This window comes from Cyrtonyx montezumae, unplaced genomic scaffold (assembly GCF_038088225.1).
Source record: "Cyrtonyx montezumae isolate F1298 unplaced genomic scaffold, pur_monq_1.0 scaffold_3, whole genome shotgun sequence".
Classification (NCBI taxonomy): Eukaryota; Metazoa; Chordata; class Aves; order Galliformes; family Odontophoridae; genus Cyrtonyx; species Cyrtonyx montezumae.
This window is the reverse complement of record NW_027072034.1, coordinates 40,731,015-40,752,051: the sequence shown is the minus strand read 5'-3', so window position 1 is coordinate 40,752,051 and position 21,037 is coordinate 40,731,015. Positions and strand designations below refer to the sequence as shown.

General features: G+C 38.1%; 1 protein-coding gene across 1 annotated transcript in view; it reads left to right on the top strand.

The window, feature by feature from the left end:
* Positions 1-118: 118 nt before the first annotated feature.
* ANOS1 (anosmin 1) overlaps positions 119-21,037 on the top strand; it is a 127,107-nt gene continuing 106,188 nt past the window's right edge. Inside the window, exon 1 of the mRNA XM_065741374.1 lies at positions 119-310. Within this exon, the coding sequence (XP_065597446.1) occupies positions 119-310 (192 nt within the window). The remainder of the gene's footprint in view (positions 311-21,037) is intronic.

The window sequence follows — 21,037 nt, the reverse complement described above, 5'->3', positions numbered from 1 at the left end:
AACTTTCTTGTTTAGTTTCTGCAGCGCGGAGCTGTCTGCCCCCAGTGCAGCAAGGCACCCGCCCGGCGAGCAGCAGCTCAGCCCGCAGTGCCCGTCTGCTCTCCCCTCCCGCGGATCGATGGTGCGGAGGAGGACTCCCGGCGCGTCCCTCGCCCTGCTCCTCTGGGTGACGGCCGTCTGCGGCAGCTCCGCCGGCCCGGGGGCCGCCACCGCCCGCAGGCAGGACGAGGCGTTCTCCACCGCCAGATGCACCTCCAGGTGCCTGAGCCTGCAGATCACCCGCATCTCCGCCTTCTTCAAGCATTTCCAGGTAGGAAACGGTCACCCGGCTCCCGCTGCCCTCCCGCAGCGGCCTTATGGATGAGCGCTCCGGGGCAAACTTCGGGGCGGCTTTCCGTGGGACGGCGGCGGGCAGGTGGGCACGGCCCCGTCGCCAGGAGGAGGCGGCCGCTCTTCGGGCTGCCCGCGGGGCGAAGGGATGCGGGCAGGTGCCCCTGCAACACGCGGGCGTGATTCTGGCTGACGGAATGGGAATGGGGCGGGGGAGTGCCCTGGAAAGCGACTGCGGGAGGTGAGTGCCTCTTCTCCGCCATCGAACAAACGCCTTTCCTTTCTTTCCTCCTCACCTGTTCTGAACTATGTAAGCACAGAGGCAAAGGAATGACGGAAGCCTTACGGAGCGGCCGGTGCTGCTCGCTCTGTAGCCGCCGGGTTCCTTTTGGGAAGGGTCCGCTTGCCCGTGGGGAATCGCAGCCGCCCCACCTCGAGGTAGCGCAGCCCTACACACGGCGCGCTCCTCGCCTTCCCCGCGCGTCTCCGTGAATCACAAACTGGAACCAAACGTTTTGGGCTCAAGTAGCTTTAAGGTGTCGGCACAAAAGGCTGTCGGGAGAGATGCTTAAGGGTAAGCCGACAGCAGAAAAGAAAAAGCGTGAAAGGAAAGCTTAACGCGCTCGTTTTAGCGATGCCCGTGGCTGGCTCCCAGCTGGACGGATGAGGGACACCCCGCAGGCGGAGGGACGCGCTGCCGGGGCTGGGGCTCCGCCGGGTCCGGGGCGGCGAAGCGCTCGCTGTCAGCGCGGTCGAAGCGAAGAGCTCGTTAAAATAGTTCATTATCTCTGGAGCGGTTATTGCCGTTGTCAGGCGATTGTAACTTATTTGTTTTACAGTTTCAGTGGCTAACGAGGCAGTTTAGCTCGAGCCAGTTCCCGGTGTAAGGCTTTTTCTTTGTATGTGCTTGTGTTTTCTTGTCATGATTTCTTTTCTGAGTTAAAACTGCTGACAGAATGCACAACGCCGAACAATAGTGATTACATTTTAATTAGCCAGGGTGAAATAAGCTGCAAATTACTCAGTTAGGACTTAACTGTTTTTGGGGTTTTTTTTTTGCTGGTCAGTGAAAATCTTGCAGTTTTTTAACCCCAACCTGCTAAAGCACACAGTAATTTATCTAAATAACCAGGGACTGCAACATATGGAACAACTGTAAACGTTTGGAAGATAAAGTGTTCTCCCTTATAGAAGTTAAGCTTTCCACTGTCTTTTAAAGAAGGAAAAGAGGAGAGCTTTTTAATACGAGAGGGCGTTGGATGCTCTCACAACTAGACGTCTATGAGTGCTAAAAGATATAATATTCCTCTTATTTTCTCTCTTCTTCCTCTTAACACAGCCATCCTCCTTCCCCTCTATTTTCATCTAAACTGGCAGCAGTTTCTGGAGTTCTTTTCATTGCAGAGATATCCACTTATCTTGTAATCTGATTCAACCTTTGAAGTGAACCAAACACCAGCTCCTCCAAATAGTATCAGAAAGTAACTGTAGTATCTCAGTTAGAACAAAATTTGAAAGACATGATCCACTCATTTCCCAGCACTGCTTTAGGCACCACCTCAGTGGTAGGAGGTCATGGAGATAGCAAATACATGCTTGATGGAGGACTTTGCCATGTTTCAAAGAGTTCATGTCATGTGGTTCATGGTACCAAAAGCACTTCAACAATCTTGACAGAGAATGAGGGTAAGTAGTATGAACAGCAAATAATCACTGCTTCTCTAACTGCTGTTTGCCTTGTTTGAATTGCGATTGGTATTTTTCATTTTGTTCACAAGGTAGTTTCATTATTTTTCCCCTGCAGAGCATTTTCACTCACTTTTCTTTACCATCTCTGTTTAAGAAGGTTGAGAGAGTTGTTCTCTTGGTGTTTTTGTTAAGTTTTGTTTGAGAGTTAGTTATAAGCCCATTTTAAAGGTGTATTCTTAGCAGGATATTATATTAACCAAGACACAAGTCAAATAATTGATTTTTTTTTCCATGTAGATTACTGGTGTGAGCTAGAAGAAAAATGGGCCACTTAAATCTAAACTGTATGATCTTCAGAATGCCTTCTGAAAAGGCAGATATCTGCTTTTTGCTATGCACTTCCTAAGAGTTTTCCAGATTTTGAGAATTAGGAGAATTCTAGGCATAGATCGCAACAAAGGACATATGTGATCAATATGGGAGATATCCCATCATGTGGGTTATACATGTATGAAATGCATACATTTATTTTATGTCTACATTAAATACATACATTTTATATCTATATATGACCTCTACACATCGAGGAGTTTCATACAAACCATGCTGGAACAAGATCCTTCCTTGAAACAAGAAGAGTGAACAAATTAAAAATTAAGCAAATTAATTACACTACTCATCCACAATGGAGGGTGATGTTCGGTTTCTGAATGAGGAGGCTACAGCATTCATCTTCTGTCTTCCTGAAGTGTGTGCAGCATTGGACTGTTGCAGATGGGAGAAAGCATTTTCATCCCAAGTGTGGAGCTTTGGCTACTGGACAGCGCAGAATGAAATGTTCATTGACTTGTGATTGAGGAGAGTAGGGAAAAGAGAGCATGACTCTCTAGCACATTGTTTAGAGCACTTTAAACTATTTTGGGTATTAAGACTGGGGTTTAAGCCTTCAATATAGTGACTTTTGAGCAACTTGCATGAGGCAGTAACAGGAGTGATCACTGAAATCCTTCCATGTGCTGAGATGACTGCACTGTAGAGCAGAATTCCTACCTCTGTGCTTTGTTTCTGGCTTTTTTTCCCCTCAAATGATCTGAACAGGACAGGGTGGGGTGTTCTCCCAGAAACCAAGTTGTATGACAGTCAAGTGGCCTGCCTACAGGGGAGAAGACAGTTAATTGTACTTGACAGTTAGGCTCTATCCCTACGGGGCTGTTATCTAAAAGATTATGACTGTATGCTAGAAGAAGGGAAGCACAATTCCTTCTCAGTTTTGGAGAGTAGAGAAGGTCTAAGATGACTGGGCTCCATGTGAAAATCCAAGGAATACCAAGAAAGTAGGCATAGAGATTGAGGTTGTAAAGTGAGGTGTTACATTGTTTCCCTCATCAGTTTCAGACAAATAGTTAAGGAAGTTTCCCTCTCCATGTTTTAGCTGACATACTAGTGATGTCAGAGGTTCTAATTTGAGGTATCCAAAGTTTCTTTGTAAATCCAGCTTTATGGTAACTCACACTAGGGAAAAGCCTCATGAAGTACTGGTCCATAGGTTCATAGGTTCATTAGATTGGAAAGGACCTATAAGATCATCTAGTCCAACCATCCTCCTATCGCTATCCCTACCCACTGAACTACTAAATCAAATCCCTTAGCACCTCATCAAAATGCTTCTTGAACAGCGCTAGGGATGGTGCCTCAACCACCTCCCTAGGCAGGCCATTCCAGTGCCTGACCACTCTTTCAGAGAAAGGTCACAGTTACTGACGTTTTTTCTTTGGTATTTATCCATTTTATTATAAATAAGGACCTGAAATAATAACCTAGCTAGCTCAAAAAGAAGTCAGATTAGTTTAGCTAGAGATTTTCTGTATAACCTATCCATTTTACTTGAGTAAGACTAAAGGCTCCTTGCACTGCTATGTATGGGTATAGCCTAGTCCATCAGTGGTATTAGTTTAGATGAACTCATCTCATTTTGAGGGAGCAGGTTATGGCAATGGCCTTTAGCATTCCATTTTCAAAGTGAGTGAAAGCACAGCTTAGATTTTAACCTCTACTTTCCTGTTTTCTCAGCCAAGTTCAGAAAACACCTTGGATGAAAGTTTTATTTGTGAATAAGAGCTTGGGGTATATGTCAGAGTAAGCTCATAGGCTAAATGTACAATATGAAAATATTATGGAGAGCAAACAGTGTTTACTTGGAGCTGTGAGCTTACAGATATTTTGTTTTAGTTATCATATGTTACATACCTCTCAAAAATCTTTTGGCTTTATGCATACAACTTGCCAAATAGGCTCAGGTAATGGAGGTGTACATCTTGTGTGCCAGGTCAGGAGCCAAGAGAATAGTGGCACATAACACAGTATGGAAGAACTACAGCAGGAAGAGGTTGTTGGTAGTTACTGGTTAGAATTGCCATGTGTGATGTGACGAGTCACAGGATCAAGAGAGAAACCATGGCTGTGTGCTAATAGAATCACTGGGTTGGAGTCCAGCAACACTTCTAGCTGACCCTGCACATGGCCGTTGAACTAAATCCCAGAACAAGTTGGCCAGAGCTATCTCCAGTCAGATTCTGGATACTGAAGAGGATGGAGACTCTACAACCATTCTGAGCAGCCTCTTCTTGTATTTGGTCACCTTCACTTTAAAAAGAAAAAAACAAAACAAAAAATCCCAGTGCTTTCTGATGTTCAGAGGGAAGCTCCCATGTTTTGTTCTCCTCTAGCCTTGTCACTGGGCACATCTGAGAAGAATTTATCTGATTTTGTTCTCTTTATTCCCTTCCATCAGATAGTTATAAATGATGATGATAGCCCTAGAATCTTTTCTATTGCAGGCACAACAAATTAAGCTCTCTCAGTCTCTACTTTTGAAAGAGATGCTATTGTCTTTTAATCATAGTGGGTCTTTGCTGGATATGCTTCACTAAGTCTGCATCTCTTGAATACTGGGGAGCCTGATACTGGACCAGGAGAAGTAACTGGAACAGCCAGTAGGAGTAATTACATCATAAAGATTCAGTGCTTTTAAGTGCACTCTCAGTATAATCAATTTCTTGTATTAGCTTATGTATGATCATAAATGGTTATTTATGATTGTCTATGCAGTAAAAAAAAAACTATGCTAGTGCTAAATCCAAGCAGATCCTCCTTTCCTCTTAGTTTTTTAGATGTCTACATATCACTGTCGTTTTTCTGTTTTGGTAGTCTTCAGATGTGAACTGAATATTGGCTAATATATTAATTCATTATTAAGAGGGAAATCCATATATATATATACACGCAGTGTGATACAGAATTGTAAATTACCGTTCATGAGCTGTTGCTTTAAACTAAGGTGGGCACTGATTAAAAATGTACCAACAAGTGTGGATGAACTTGGTCACGTGGGGGTTCTGTATTCATACCTAATCTTATCTTCTTGAATACTCATTTAATGAGTTCCAGTCAACTTTTTGTTGCAGTGTAGATATCCCTCAAATGACAAGTCATGTTTGTGATAAATGAAGGGAAATTATTGTGAGATTTTCCCCTTTTAACTGTGTCAACCTAAATCTAGTAGTAATGTACTAAGACTTACAACTTAGTAAGTATCAAGCCAGATTGGCTTATCCTAACTCAAAATTTGTTTTTGAAAGGATGGAAATATTCTTTTAAACTAACAGTCACATACTATGTAATGGATATCAAAGGGAGCAATAAAGCCTTAAAGGTTTAAGTTGAATGACTGATAACTGTGTAGTGGTAGGAGTCTGTTTTCAGGGCTTTAAATAGAGTGTAGCCTGTCAGAGCAACTAAGGGTTTTGAGGGAAACCAGGCAATTCTTTTTAATAAACAATAACAAAGTTATCAGATTCTATACCTCCAAGTAAATAGTGTGTAAGTGATTACCTTTATATAGGCAGTGCCAGATTTTACCTATAAGTCAGGCAGCTAGTTGTATAAATGCCAGCACATCTGCCTTCAAATTGCTTGTAACTCCAAAGTGATTGCACCTGCAAAAACCTGCAATTGATTCCAGATGGAAGCTGTAGGCCAAACTGGAAAATCTAGGATTCATATGTCTCTTCATGCCCTGCTGCAGAAATGACTTAAGATCATGAAGAAATCATTAATTGTAACTGTTTCGAATAACTTGAAAACTTTAAATTACATAGGTAACTCTGAATGTAGTGTCTCCTATTTTGTTTTAGTAAACTACAACAGATACAAAGAGCACAATAACGCTACTTGATAGAGCAAATTCTTAGCTACAAAACACTACGTTTCAACATAGTCACTGCCATTAGCTAAGCGTTTTCACCAGTGATGAACAAGAGCCTGCATGCTGTGCTTGTAAAAATCTACACCAGTGGTGGTGACCTGCATTTTCACAGCTGCTATACATTGAAAACATGACACATTGTTTTGAGGAAAATGTTGTCCATGCAGTCAATTTATCATCCTTAGCAGGTAGAAGTCAGTAGGCTCTAAACCTTCCTGGTAGGACAATCCTGCTGACTGGCTATACACTCCATGATCTTCAAACTGGCGTGGAGCCATGTATTATTGTGTTACAGAAGATAGGTTTTCTTCTCTGATTTAACTTGAATTTTGAGCCTTCAGCTTAATTGATGTCACAATATATCTGTCAGAGGTTATGGTTCATCTGGGTTCCAGGAAATTCAGAAGGATCACACCTTTGCTATCCTAAAACACAGCACATGTGACTTTGCCTGCTGAGGGCTGCATCTGGAACCTTTTCTTCAATGGGGAATTCACATTTTGCCAATTCGCTGGCAGCTGTTTTGGCTTGTAGTGGTGACACTGCTTTTTGTCATCAGTAATGATGCCATCCAGGGAACTATCACTTCCAGTTCTATATTCATTGAATCATAGAATGGTTTGGGTTTGGAAGGGACTTTTAAGATCATCTAGTTCCAGCCCCTCTGCTATAGCAGGGACACCTCTCTCTAGACCAGGTTGCTCGAAGTCTCATCCATCCTGCTTCCAGGGAGGGTGCATTCACAACTTTGCTGGGCAGCCTATACCACTGTCTCACCACCCTCACAGTAAAGAATTTCTTCCTGGTATCTAGTCTAAATCTACCCTCTTCCAGTTTAAAGCTGTTTCTCCTTGTCCTGTCGCTACCTTCCCTTACAAAAAAATCCTCCCTGCTTTCCTGTAGGCCCTGTTCAGGTACTGGAGAGCTGCTATAAAGTCCATTTGGAGTTTTCCTTTCCTTATAGGGGAGCTGCTCCAGCCCACTGATCATCTTCATGGCCCTCCTCTGGACCTGCTCCAAGAACTCCATGTCTTTCTTGTACTGGGGGCTCCAGAACTGAATGTAGTACTCCAGGTGGGGTCTCATGAGAGCAGAGGGGCAGAATCACCTCCCCTGGCCTGCTGGTCACACTTTTCTTGATGCAACCCAGGATACAGTTGGCCTTCTGGGCTGCAAGTGCACATTGCTGGCTCATGTTGAATCTTTCATCAATTGAAACCTCCAAATCCTCCTCTGGGCTGCTCTCAAGTTATTCTCCACCCAACTTGTATCTGTACTTGGGATTGCCACAACCCAAGTGCAGGACCTTGCATTTGGCCTTGTTGAAATTCATGAGGTTGGCACAGGCCCACCTCTCAAGCCTGTCTTGGTCACTCTGTATAGCATCCCTTCCCTCTAACGTGTCAACTGCACCAATCAGGTTGGTGTCATCTGCAAACCTGCTGAGAGTACACTTGATCCCACTATCCTTGTCACCTACAAAGATGTTAAATAACAGTGGTCCAAACACTAATCCCTGAGGAATGCCTCTCATCACTAGTCTCCGCTTGGATGTTGAGCCAGCCACGACTTGTTTCAGTAAGTCCTGACAGTTTTGCATATGGGGTTCTTTCTGTTCCTGTGTGTTTGTGAGACCTACCTGTTGTAAACATAGCAATATTCCAAAGTCACTTAAGCAGATATTCAGCTCTCTGCGCTGTTCCTAGATCATAATTAGCTGATTTGTGCAAAAGAGCTGATGGGATTCTCTTAATTTCATAGCATGACAGTTATGCCTTGCAGTCTGGAACATGGCTGGTTTTTCACATTGCTATCACTGCTGCTGAAACGTAGAACCCACCCCCTCACTGTGCTCACATCCACTGTTTGGTCTACATAAACTTTTAACAAGCGTCAATAAGCGTCAGTGGGTAGCATTTTTCTGCGTGAAGGAATTAAATGGCACACCTTTGCTTCATCTGCACTTCCATGTCAGACATCATTTTGTCACACTGCTACTCTGCTGACATCTGTCACATGGAAACAAAAGGTAACATAATAGTGATAGGACAAAGAGCAATGGCCTGAAACTTGAACAGAGGAAGTTTCATACCAAACACTAAGAACTTCTGTATGGTAAGGTTAGGACAGGTTACCTAGAGAAGCTGTGGAGTCTCCTACTGTGGAGATATTCAAGAACCATCTGGATACCTTCTTGTGTGACGTGTGGTAGGGTACCTGCTTTAGCAGGGGATTGGATTCAATGCTTTCTTGAGATCCTTTCCAACCACTGCAATCTGTGACTCTTCAATGAAATATTGGCAGGAAGGTTCATCCTCTACTGTGATACCACCAGCATCCACCCCTGACACTGGCCAATGTAATAAAATGGGAGGTGTTACTTTTGGAGCAGCTGTCGCATAGAGTCTTTTGAAAGTACCTGCACTACTTTTGTAATGATACTTAGTAGGCGTGTTGTGTTTTAATGGTGGAATGCTCCAGTTTCAATTCACAGGCTGCCCAGGCACTGAGATGTAGGTCTTCCAGGACATGTTCATAATCTTTTCTACATGTTACTACTTAGAAAATGAGTGCCATCTGCTTGTATTGCCATTTCAGTATTCATCTCCTTTCCAAATATAGTCTTTGTGTTAAATAATTCTGACTTTCATATGTCTCTTTACAAGAACACAGCTGTTAATTACGTTCCACAGACAAATTTGAACATTTGCTGTAACTTTATGATTTCATAAAAAATTGTAAAACTCTAGATTATTCTTCTGTTTTTATTCTTCAGATGGCATATGGTTTGGATAATTATTCTGACAAGAGAGGCATGGATCTTCTAACATGATCTTATGTAAAGTTTCTGGAGATGAAATGTTCATTTTGAATAATGATGTCTACACTATTCTAGATGTTGAGAATTTGCATTGTGGAATTGATTCTCAATTAGTCTTTGCAAACACATCCAGGTTGGGGGTATGACTTTTCCTCATGACCAGACTTGAATCTCTTGGGCATTTGTAAAGGCTCATGCAGTCAATGTGAGCTCAAGAGTTATAGAACCTGATCATTGCTATCTAGCAGTTATGATTTGTTAATGCAATTAACAAATGTTAATTTGTTAATATAATTACAATTAGGATTTAGGAGGACAATGAGTAAACTGTATGGAAAAATAAAAGATTGGTGAACAATTTTATTGAACAGTCTTGCTTTTGTTTGTGGATGAGTATATATTAAAAAAAAATTTGCTCATAAAATATAAATTGCTGTTAGTGTGATAAATGTGCATGATACTGGACATAATAAAACTAATAGGAATGCTGCTAATGTGTTTTGAGGTAGATGTTCTATGTGTAGAAAATGTTGGCAAGGCATGTTTTTAATGTCAAGGGTGTATATTGAGAAAAAGGAGGTGTTGCTTTTCAAAAGTATTAGAAAATTTCTAAAAGAGAAATACTCGTATTTCTCAAATACAACTCCTTTTTCCATTCCAACATATACCCACTTACTACAGAAAGTAGTGAAAAAGTATGAAAAGATAGGCTATGCACTTGGTAGTGTTCATATTATTATTAAACTATTGTCTGCATATGAATTGTTGGTGATAATAGCACTCTTAACTGTCTTGAAGTGTATTTTGTTCAGTAAGTGTCGTACAACAAAAACCAACCAAAAAAAGAAACATTCCTCAGACTGTTTGAAAACCAGACTAATTTCCCAGATGCTGAACATTTTCCCATTTGCAAAGGGCAAATTTATTGAGTTCTGAATTTATGCATATCCACAATAGAGATTGTTATTCATAGCCTGGTCTGTGACTTCATTAGCTGTTCTGTGTGATTTTTTTGCTTTCTGTGATTATCTGGGTTTCAGTACATTCTGTAAACAGAGAAAGAAAGTACTATTTTGCTTCTGTGTTTTTAAAAATCAGAAGTACGATTAATGATCAATACTATAATATAATAGAAAAGATGAATTCCAAATGATGTTAAGTAGTCAGTGCCTAGCAAATATAAAAAGCTCACTTGACTAGGAGTTTACACCCAGCATCTTCATATTCTGATCTTTCTCACAGCTAAGCCTTATAAGACCTTAAATCTCAAAAACCTTTGAAGTCTATGAAAAGCCTACTGTTGATTTCGGATGGATCAGGTTCATGTATAAACACTGGACCTATGCAGCCTTTGTCAGCAATGAAGAATGCTGTGAACTTGCTAGCGCAACCATAGTTGAACCCTTTTCCTTTTTTCTTTTTTAATCCTTTAATGTCTGTAAGGACGTGTCACAGGATATGAAGGTGGAGAAATAAGGTGTTGAAAGGTAAGAGGACCCTTAAACCTTGAAAATAGACTGCATTCATTTTCATCCACTAAAAAGAATACTAGATATTTCTAGATTTGGGGAACAATCTCCGCTTGAAGTTTATATAAAAATTTCCATTGACTTTTCTGAACTGTATTCTCATCAGTGTTTCTCTAGACTGTCAAAGAGATTTGATGTCTAAATCCTATAAACATATTTATGAATCAAAAACATAATACAGAAAAACATCTACATCTTATACCATTATGGACACTCCATGTTTTGCATTTTTTAATTTTTTTTTCCCCTTGGTTTGTATTTTACATTATCATCATTTAAAACAGCAATGACTTAACTCAAAAGGAATAAACTCCCTGACACCAACTGAGTTTACTAGAGGAAGTTATGGCCCAGAACTTGAAGCAGAAGCAAATGAAGAGACAGTCTCAAAAGGGAGAAGGCTGGACAAGGGTTACCTCTAATAACCACGCACTGTGGAAGACAAGGCTGGGAATAGAAAATGTCTCAGAATAGAGGGGATTGCAGACTTTATTGATTTATTGAGATTAAAGAGTGAATTAATTGAAACTAACACATAAAATAGGGAACATCTCTGTCATGGATACAGTGTGCGTAGAAAGACGTGTTTGTAAATACTTTTAATTTCATCTCATTCTGCGCTGCTTTGGTTTTACCTGATTTGAAAAAGTTTATTACTTTTATTTATAGTTCAGTCTTTTTCAGTCTTCTTTGGGAAGAATGCTTACAGGCAACACCTCCAAGAAAATTCACTATGAAGATCTAGATAATTCATAGTGCTGTCATTTATCTGTCCTATGCAAGCAAATATTAAGTTGGTTCTAGACCAGGGATGCTCAAGTGTACAGCCTGTCAAGGCAACTGTGCTGACATTGGACTAGCTTCTATTCACCCTGGTTTTGTCCAGTTCTTTACTTAAAGTACCTTGGCAGGGTGAAAGGCAGTTAAGCTGTGTCTGGATGATGGCAGCTTGCTTTTCTATTTGTCTTTCCTAAATTCTTTAACCACCACCAATCACTCTGATGAATTGCGAGAAAAGAGGTACAAAGGAACAGGCTGCTTTTGCTTTCTGAACAATTCCTGCTCTCCAAACGTCATCACATTCTCTAGAGTGCTTTCAGCCAGACATAGGTTTTGTTGGTGGCCACCTGTTTTCTTGAGTCAATCAGTAGTATGATTTGCTTATGTGTGTTTTAGATTAAATAAAGATCCCAATTCTTTGGGAAAAATTTTGGTTCATCTTACGTGTGTACTCTGTGCCTTTTCAGAAGTGCTGGATTTATTGCACTGCACGTACATAGTAAGTTTAATCACGTGATGAGAGAATTGCTATACACATGATATATTCCCATGTACTAGACAAAGCCTAGTTGCCTCTCTAGGCATAATATTGGGTTGTGTCTACTGTAAAGTTGTTCTCTTCCTAGTCAGAAGTTTGACAAACTGCTGCCACTGTAATTTCCCTACTTGTCACATCTCAAACTGTAAACTTAGCCAAGGTAGTAAAGAACTCACGCTTCTGCTGCCGGTGAAGCTTCCAATCTAGCTGTTATGGATCTTACAAGATAATATGGGACAAATAATTATTGCTTTGAAGTGGATGTCTTCATTCCACAGAGCTAGAGACTAAAGTTGGTGGTGAAGATTATAAAAGAATAATCTACTCATTTGATACAGTGAAAGCATAGTTTGATTTTCCTTCTTGTTCTTGGGATTTATGATAATTATTTTGTTTATCTTTTATATGGATTACTCTTTGTGGGAGATATCTTTGCATTAACTTCCATTAAAAAAAGAAAAGAACATACACTTTATACCCATGAACATGATTTCTCATCTCATGATTTAAATAAATCATTTGCAGTGAATTCATGATGTTTTTAAGCTGTTAGTATTTTTGTACAACAAAAACATTCCAATCAGATGTCTAGGCTTTTTTGGTCATAAGCACTGTAAGTTCGTTTCTTAACCCCATTTGCCTTAGGGCTTTGGATTTTGTTGTAATTTAGAACATGGGACAGACAAATTTGTAAGGAAACAAATAGCTGAAATCCAAAGAGAGATAACAATAACAATAAAGTCCTAATACAATGACTATTATTTTTTTCATAATTGATGTTCTTTTATAGAAACTAATTCAGGAAGGTGTTTTTCTTTTTTTTCTTTTTTCCAGTTAGATGATGGTTATAACACCTTTGAAAACAGTGAAATCATGTTACTGTTTAACTATGGCTAGATAAAAATGGATCACATCGTCTGTCCCCATTTTTTTTAGTCATGAAGTGTGTACATGTTGACATCCAATTAATCTCTAGCAATTTTGTAAAATTAATGTATTAGAGCTTGAGGCTTTTTTCTCTTTTGTCATTCTGGACCTGAAATAGGTGGAAAGAATGTGTGGCATTAAAAAAAAAATGTACAGAAAGAACCCAAAATCATCCAATTACTAAGATGTATGACTCTCTTTATATGGTAATTATCAGGTCTAGGATGTTTGTCAGAAAACAGAAAGAGAACGTGGATTTTTGCAACTAGCTGCTTATTGTTGGATTTTGAGTTATGTCATAAGATGGTAAGCTTTTGTTAAATTTAATGAATTTTCCATCCAGTGGATCCTCATTGACCAATTGGAGTAGGAGTGCATTTGATATTGCACATGCAGCATATTAGCTCATCTTATGAAAAATTTTACTTAAGCATAGATAAACACAGTCATACATCTGAGAACTAGACAGAGCAGAAGCTGCAATTTCAGCTGCAATTATATGTTAAACAGTAACTAATAATTATTTCAAGCCTCCTTGAATCTTGTTTTTCTCAAGTAGAAAAAAAAGAGCAGAATTGTGGACTAGACTTGAAAATTGCACCAAACTTCAACCTTTTTCCAAGTTGTAGAAAGAAATGAACATCTGGAGTTTTCTGGAGGGTATGTTGGCTGCTTTTCTGGGGGGATAGAAAGGACTTGATTTTAGAGACTAAAGAGCTTTACACATTAATGTAGTATAAGTTCATGTGCTCTCATTAGCTGGAGATTTTTCAGGTTTTTGAAAGATACTAATCAGCTCTTTTATTTACATGATCAGTAGTTTAATACAGATTTTTTCTGGAGCTTTCATTACTGGCCTGAATCTAATATTTCTACAGTTGATGGTAATGTCACTAGAGATTTGAATGGAAATGATCTTAGGCCAGTACCAAATATATTGGAAAGATCTGTTCAGAATTTGTGGATTAAAAAAAAAAATAAAAGAAGAGATAATTTCCAATATTCTGTTTAAATTAACTCGAATTTGTTAAATACCATCTTAATTCATCTTGACATAATTCTTTACAATTCACTGTGGTACTAAATGCTACTATGCCACTAGGATAAAGTAAAACTGAATTGCCAGCTATTTACCAGATGGAAAAACCCCTGATTTCAAGCAGATATATTTTTAGAAGTGATTACTTCAGATTGTATGAAAAGATAGAGAGACATTTTGTGTAATCAGGGCTAAGGATATCACTAAAGATGGTATTTTTTTAATGTGATAATGCCCAGTTACTGACTGTTACTGTATATATCCAGGTGCCCTTAGGGATTTCAAAGCATCCCCATAAGTTTCATCAACAGGCATGGCTTGTCCTCTTAATAATAGAAGCAGATGTCAAATTTCATGCCCCTAAGATGCTTACTCATACCTAGTAGATCCATCTGGTATAGATCGAGCCTCAGTCAATTTGTTCTCATCCGTGACCTTCCCACTGAGAAAGCAAATCAAGCAGAGCTCCTCAGTCCAATGAAAAACAAATGTGAATATTATCAACATATTTGTAGTACCACATCCCACTTCACTTCACTGTCTTTCCTAATTACTTTACACAGGTGAGAAGATTTACAAGATGGAACAATGCAATAGGGATAGAATTTCTGAAGCATACCACCAGTATCTGGTTTCCAAAGATGGAACAACTAAAATACGTCAGTTTTGTGATAATAGACTATTTAAGATTAAGAAAGAAAATTTTAATAGAAGTCTACTGATAATTCAAGATGTTGATAACTGGTATTAATCTCAGTTATAGATGCTTCAGCTTGTAATACATGGACATTATTATTTTCATTTCCTTTATGGTTGTTTAGATTGGAGACAAAAAACAAAATTTTAAAGTTCAGAACTAGTCTGATCATACCAGTGGAATTTTTTCAAAAATTCTGTGTTTAATTGTTTACACTGACTGGACTCTTCAAAATATTGCATCTTGGTTTGGAACTTAAACTGAGTCTTGTCACCTCTTATGTTACAAAGCTTTTCAATAACCTCAGCACAAATTAAGCTGTCTAAATTTTAAACTCTTTTACCTAATGCCAGAAATGTCTGAAACATGATATACTTGTCAGGAAACAATTGCTATGCATAGCAGTTATGTCTCTGGCAACCAGACGTGTGTCAATGACAAATACTTCAATCCTGTCTTGAAGAGAGATTGATGTTCTTTTTGTGGTATATCTTCATTAGCAAATGATCAGAATGTATTTTTGAAATCAGTTGCATGAAAGGTGTTTATAGTTCTGGAAAGGTTTATCACAATACAGCAAGTCAACTTAGAACTTGCACTGAATATTGTCACTGTAGAGAGATCCAGTTAATATCCCTGTAGCTCAGGCAATATGAATAGTTTTAGTATTTTGTATCTTTCTCAAATAATAACATTTTATGTTGATTTCCTCTCGCTTTCATCTGTCTTTCTTCCCACAATCTAAGATCGGTTGCAGGGTGGTGACCTTTCCAGAAGACTGGACTGTAGCAGTTGTGTATTTATCGTATGGCATGCAGGTCTTAACAAGCTGAAAAAAACTAAGTGGAAGAAATGAACTGTATCCATTGCAGTGTGAATTAAATGTGGCTCTTCTATCAGGAACGTATTACGTCTGTGAAGGGTAGAAGGGTCCCGGCTAGGATCAAGTGGAATGGGAAAGATTCATGTCCCACCCTACTGTGTGCAACTTCACATGATGAATGTTTTTCATCTATTTTCAACACAATGCCATTGCAAACCTTTGTTGTTCTGGGAGCCTTTGCAGTTCCTTAAAGTAGAGTGTGAGTAAAAATGTGGTCAAATATGGTTCACAAATATGAACAAGACTTAAAGGTCCAGGAGCTGGAGAGAGACAGCAGCACCCAAGACAAGAGAAAGGGGTCATAGCTTCCTCTTTGTTAAATGATAAAATAAGGAGAAGGACATTCATCATCTGGTGATATGTGGCTGCAACTGGCATCCACTTTGTTATTGGCTTAATAATGCAGTCGTGTGGATTGCTTCCTGCACAACTGAGAGCTGAATTGGGAAGAGACTGGCTGAAGGCCAAACCAATAGAAGCTGTAGAGAGACGTGTGATTAGTAGCTTGGTTATGCTATATAATAAAGTTGTGGGCTAATTAAACTGTACCCATTACATTTTGCTTGTCTTCTTGTAATGCCTACAGTCAAGGAAGACATACTGAAAAACTGCAGCAATTAAAACACGTCTAGGAAATAGGACTTCTTCCTGAAGTGCTGCTTTAACTGCTGTGTCAAAAGCTGTTTTTTAGTGTGGCTGACATATGTTTTTTTGAGTTAGTGCTTTCTGAGCATATGTTAACAGTATCATCTTGTTTTTCACTCAGATTGAAAATAGCCTGTACTGTGTGAGTCCAAGACAAATTTTCATTTGGGCTATTCTTGGATTAAATTCCTTAAATTCCTGGATGACTTCAGAAAACTTGCTCAAATGTCACTAGGAAACCCCAGGTCTGTTGAACTGCATCTCACAGATCCTGATTTTTTTATAGAAAACAGGGAGAAAAACAACCAACAGTGTTTTATACAACTGTTAGATCTACAAGAACTGTGCAGATTTTGACATTTGTTTCTTTTGAGAGTATTCCTTTGCTGTATCAGGCTTTTGAAATAGAATTTATTTACAGAAAACTTTATTTATAAATATACATGGATCTTTGGAACTATCAATGTGTAATTGAAGTCAAAATTTTAGACTGCTTATTTAGTCTTTATGACCATTACTTGCACTATTTTCTTAGTGCTGAGATTACACTTTTCTACACAATTCTACAATATTGAAAGAACTTGGGACATTGAAACAAAGTATGCATTTTGGCAATTATGTTTGATGAGCTTATTACATTTCACAATTCAAAACGGAGAAATTTCACAATAATATATAAAGATGATTAAGAATAGCATAGGGGGTATTTGTAATTAACTTTTTTTCTGTTGATAATGTATGAAGTTTATTTTAATTCTAAATAGAAATAGGTATATTTGCCAATTTCTAGTTGATATAGCTACCACTTCATATTTGAAATATTTAATATGTTGGAAACTATTAATAAGAGAAGGCAAATAAAGTAAATCCTGAAATTTATCATGTTAATTTCATATGATTTTATAAAAAATTATCGGTATGTTAAGTAATAGGAATGTGAGTATAAAATTTGATACTGACTGATAACTGAGTCCATAGTAAAGTGTGTTCCAAAAAACTGACTATTTTGGTAAGGGAAGCTGTGTTCGTATATTTTTGTCTAAGATATAAACATTAATGATGTTCCTCTTAGACGTACCAGAACAGAATATGAGAAAATGTAGTAAAATATCCCATGGTCAGTATGCATCCCATGTTCTTATATAGTTAATCTATTTATTTTAAACATTTAGATGATCTAGCAATATGTGGTTTTTATCCTTTTGTTTATTCTTAGTTTCTTCAATATGTAAGACACCAGAACCCTTACACCATTGCAAATCCAGAGAGGAATGTCTTATGAAGAAAATCTAGTCTAGGAGGAACAACTGAAATATTTCTCTGCTGTGTTTGCGGGAGATGTTAGAAGTTTCAGAGACGTGTCTAAACATACCTTTTTTTAGTGTAGATCAGAGTGTTTGTACTGAGTGCTTTGAGTTACATGATTATCTTTTTCAATACCATGGACCAACTTGAGAATTCATGCAGTAGGTTTCTTCTGGATAAATGTTACTGGAAGATGTGATCTTTGGGAACCTAATGTACTGTAACAGTTAATGGGCACTAAGTCCATGGGGCCAGACTAATGTAAAGAATAAGGAACGTTGGAATACATCTAGTGCAGGCATTAGATCTGTCAACACCACTTGCTTTGCTCAATAGTTATGCTGTGGATCATGCTAATTCATAGTGTAGAGACACCCTTGGGTATTTGTAGCTGACTGTGGAATGATCAGCTGGCACGAAATGCAGGTGAATGAAGCCTCTGGTAAGTAAACCACATCACATACTCTTGGGAATCACCCTGCTACCTAATAATCTTGTAGTTAAACAGAAAATGACTGTATACATATTTAAGTAGATCATATACATCTACATTGTCTTTTGTAAAAGCATTTTTAGAATCTATTTTGTTCATATTAAGTGTTTATTTCCCACTGGCTACTTGAACCAGCATGCCCTTTTTTTATTATTTCATTTGTGTAGAAAAATCTACTTTATGACATCTTAGGAAAGTCACATTAAGAAATACTTTGCAAGGGTGGGGTTTTCAAGTAGAGCATAGAAACAATTAGTTGATGAAAGATCTTTTATGTTGCCTATTCATGCTTTAGATTAGCCATTATTCATCTCAACAACTGGATTACCTAACCTCAAGAAATGAATGCAAGATTTGGCTCAAAGCATGTGCCTTATTGTGAGATTCTGTATTTACTTCTGAAGTCTTCAAGTTAATGTCAGTATCTTTAATTCATCCTATTGCTGAGTTAAGTGAAGTTTTCAGCCTGGTTTCCTTTATAAATTGATGTAAACTTTTGCTATATAGAATAAAACCTCAGTTGAGATCAGTCTTAGAAGTGGTAACAGTGAAGTCTGTGAAACCACAAGAAGGCAGTCATAACTCACAAGTGAGACACAAGGATTCTTGCGGCTCATTTGTTTTTACAGCTTGTGTTTATTTAGTCATTTTTTAATCAATTTTAGAAAGCACCACTGTAAAAAGAGAAATCGTATTGCATACTGGATTTTTTTAAAAGCAACACATCAAAATAAAATCAGTAATTTTCAAAATGACTTGATGTCTTCCTATTTCATTGGTAATGACCTTTAGATTTTGATCACTGTCTTCTAGGAACCTACTAATGACAACAGCTATACAAGGAATACTGTTGTGTCTCACAATTTAGGTGGTAGTTGCTGATTTTACTCAATAGTTTTTGTGATTACTGAAATCTTAACTTTTTTTTTTCTTTGTGTTCTCCTTTTGGTGCATATAAAGTTGTGGTTTTACATATTTCAGTGTAAACTTTTAAGAGAACATTCTGTAATACATACAATAATTGAAGATGACTTTGAAGAACTGTTTGGGAAATATCAGTGCAATGTTGAGGTCAGTACAGTTCTGTTTATCCCCACCCGTCCACAAGATGAACCCACCATATCATTGTGATCAGAGCTACTGCACTACATGATTGTGTCATCAGTGTAAATCCATAAGAAAGTATAAGACTTTCTAGAAGTAATAGTGCTGCTGATACTTCAATTAAATTATTGGTTATATGTATATGCTGATGGTAAATGCAGATGTTTAAAATTAGGCTGCAGTGTTACGCAAGCTGTTATTCATGATACTTTAACTTTGTTTTGTAGTTACAAACTGTGGTTATGTCATCAGAGTCAACAGTTAGGCAGATCAGTTTTATAACTGTTTTTTACATTTGGTCACCTCTTTAACTTAATTTCTTTGGGTTAACCAGTAACCAACATTTACTTTTCTACAGTTTAAGTATAGAAATAGATTCTGCTAAGTAGGATGTATATTTTGTTTATTGTGAAAGACCATGGTTTCTAGGTACAGTAACAGAAAGTCTTCACATATTTGTTCCAAAGTGCATTTATCTGTTCATTGGTTTATTTAAAAAAAAAGAAAAGAAAAAAAGGAAGATAGAAAAAAGGTTACGTCTGTTGTATGTATTGTATGTACTCAGAGGATTTGTTATATCTACACAAGTTTTAATATAAAACACTGTAAAGTTATTCTAGTGCCTGATGGTAATACATTAAACAACTTTTGTACTCTTCTTTATGTTAGTGTCCCATTGAATGACATTTTTTTCCTTTGGTTTGGTAGGTCTTAAATGTTTTGTTGTTTTTTGTGGTTTGGATGATCTTTATTTGGTTTTTTGAAATTTTAACTTTTGATTTTGTTAATGAGATCAAGGGAATATTTATTACACATCAGGGAAAAATGAAGGTTGCTGTAGACTCCAGCCTACAGTCTCCTGCTGCTAGCTGCAACAAGGACAGCTGCCTCAGGGGCCAGGAAACTGAAGGTTTCCCCTATGCAGGCAGTGCATTCTCCAAGGGGTCAGCCCATGACTGGCTGCCCAGGATGGGCAGTGTCAGGTGTGGCTGACAAGGCACAACACTGAGCCACAGGGCTCCAGTCTGAAGAAAAAGGAGCATGGAATGAAGATAAAGCCTAAGCACAGGGACCTAAGTCCTGCTGGGAGCCAGAGCCAGAGATGAGTTGCATTGTGCATCCAGGAAGCACTACTAACTAAACAGATGTGAAATGCATCCATAAGGTAGGGTTAGAGCCAGGCTGACCTGTACCGCAACCTACTTTATGCCCATTGATCAAGAAGACTGCAAACAAAATCTGAAGGCCTGATGTAGAATCTTTAAATAATTTTTATGAATGTTCTTCAGGTGTTGAGGTGTTCATTTTTTCTGCAGCATATGACAATGTTTTATATTACCTGGACCTTTTTAGTACGGTCTGGAGTTGCCATGTGGATTAATATAGCTTAGAGTTGATGAAAGTGTAACTGACCAAAGTCAAATCATCTTCTGTCAGGATGGAATAAATATCCCAAACCAATGATTATAGTGGAAACAGTTGCTATATATGCAAATGCCAGTGCTGTCTGTGTAAGAGTGAGAAGTAATCCTGCTTAGTAATGTTCACTTTCTGATTTTTTTATTCTTGCTTTATACAATTTAATTATTTATTAGAACAACTATAAAGCAGGATAAATGCCTTCCTAAGGATTTAATTTTTTGCTTAAGTCATAATTTACAATAAAATGAGAAATTTTATAAAAGGAACAAGATATATGCATTTCAATTGTATATATGTAGGATCATAGAACACATTTTCCCTTGATGGAAGAAAAGGAACCATATTATTTCTGGGATTCTGTTGTGTTTTATGGATGGTATCATTTAGTACTAATAATTTTCTCTCTATGGCTTCTCCAGTGGATGATCTTCAAACTTGCTTGGAGAGAAATACTTAGAAGTAAAGAAATGAAAACATATTTGCAAAAATTGTCCAATAGTAGCAATCTTGCTTTCCAAAGGTAGACCTTATCATTGAGCTTTGTGACTTTGCTCGTTCACTTTTTTCTTCA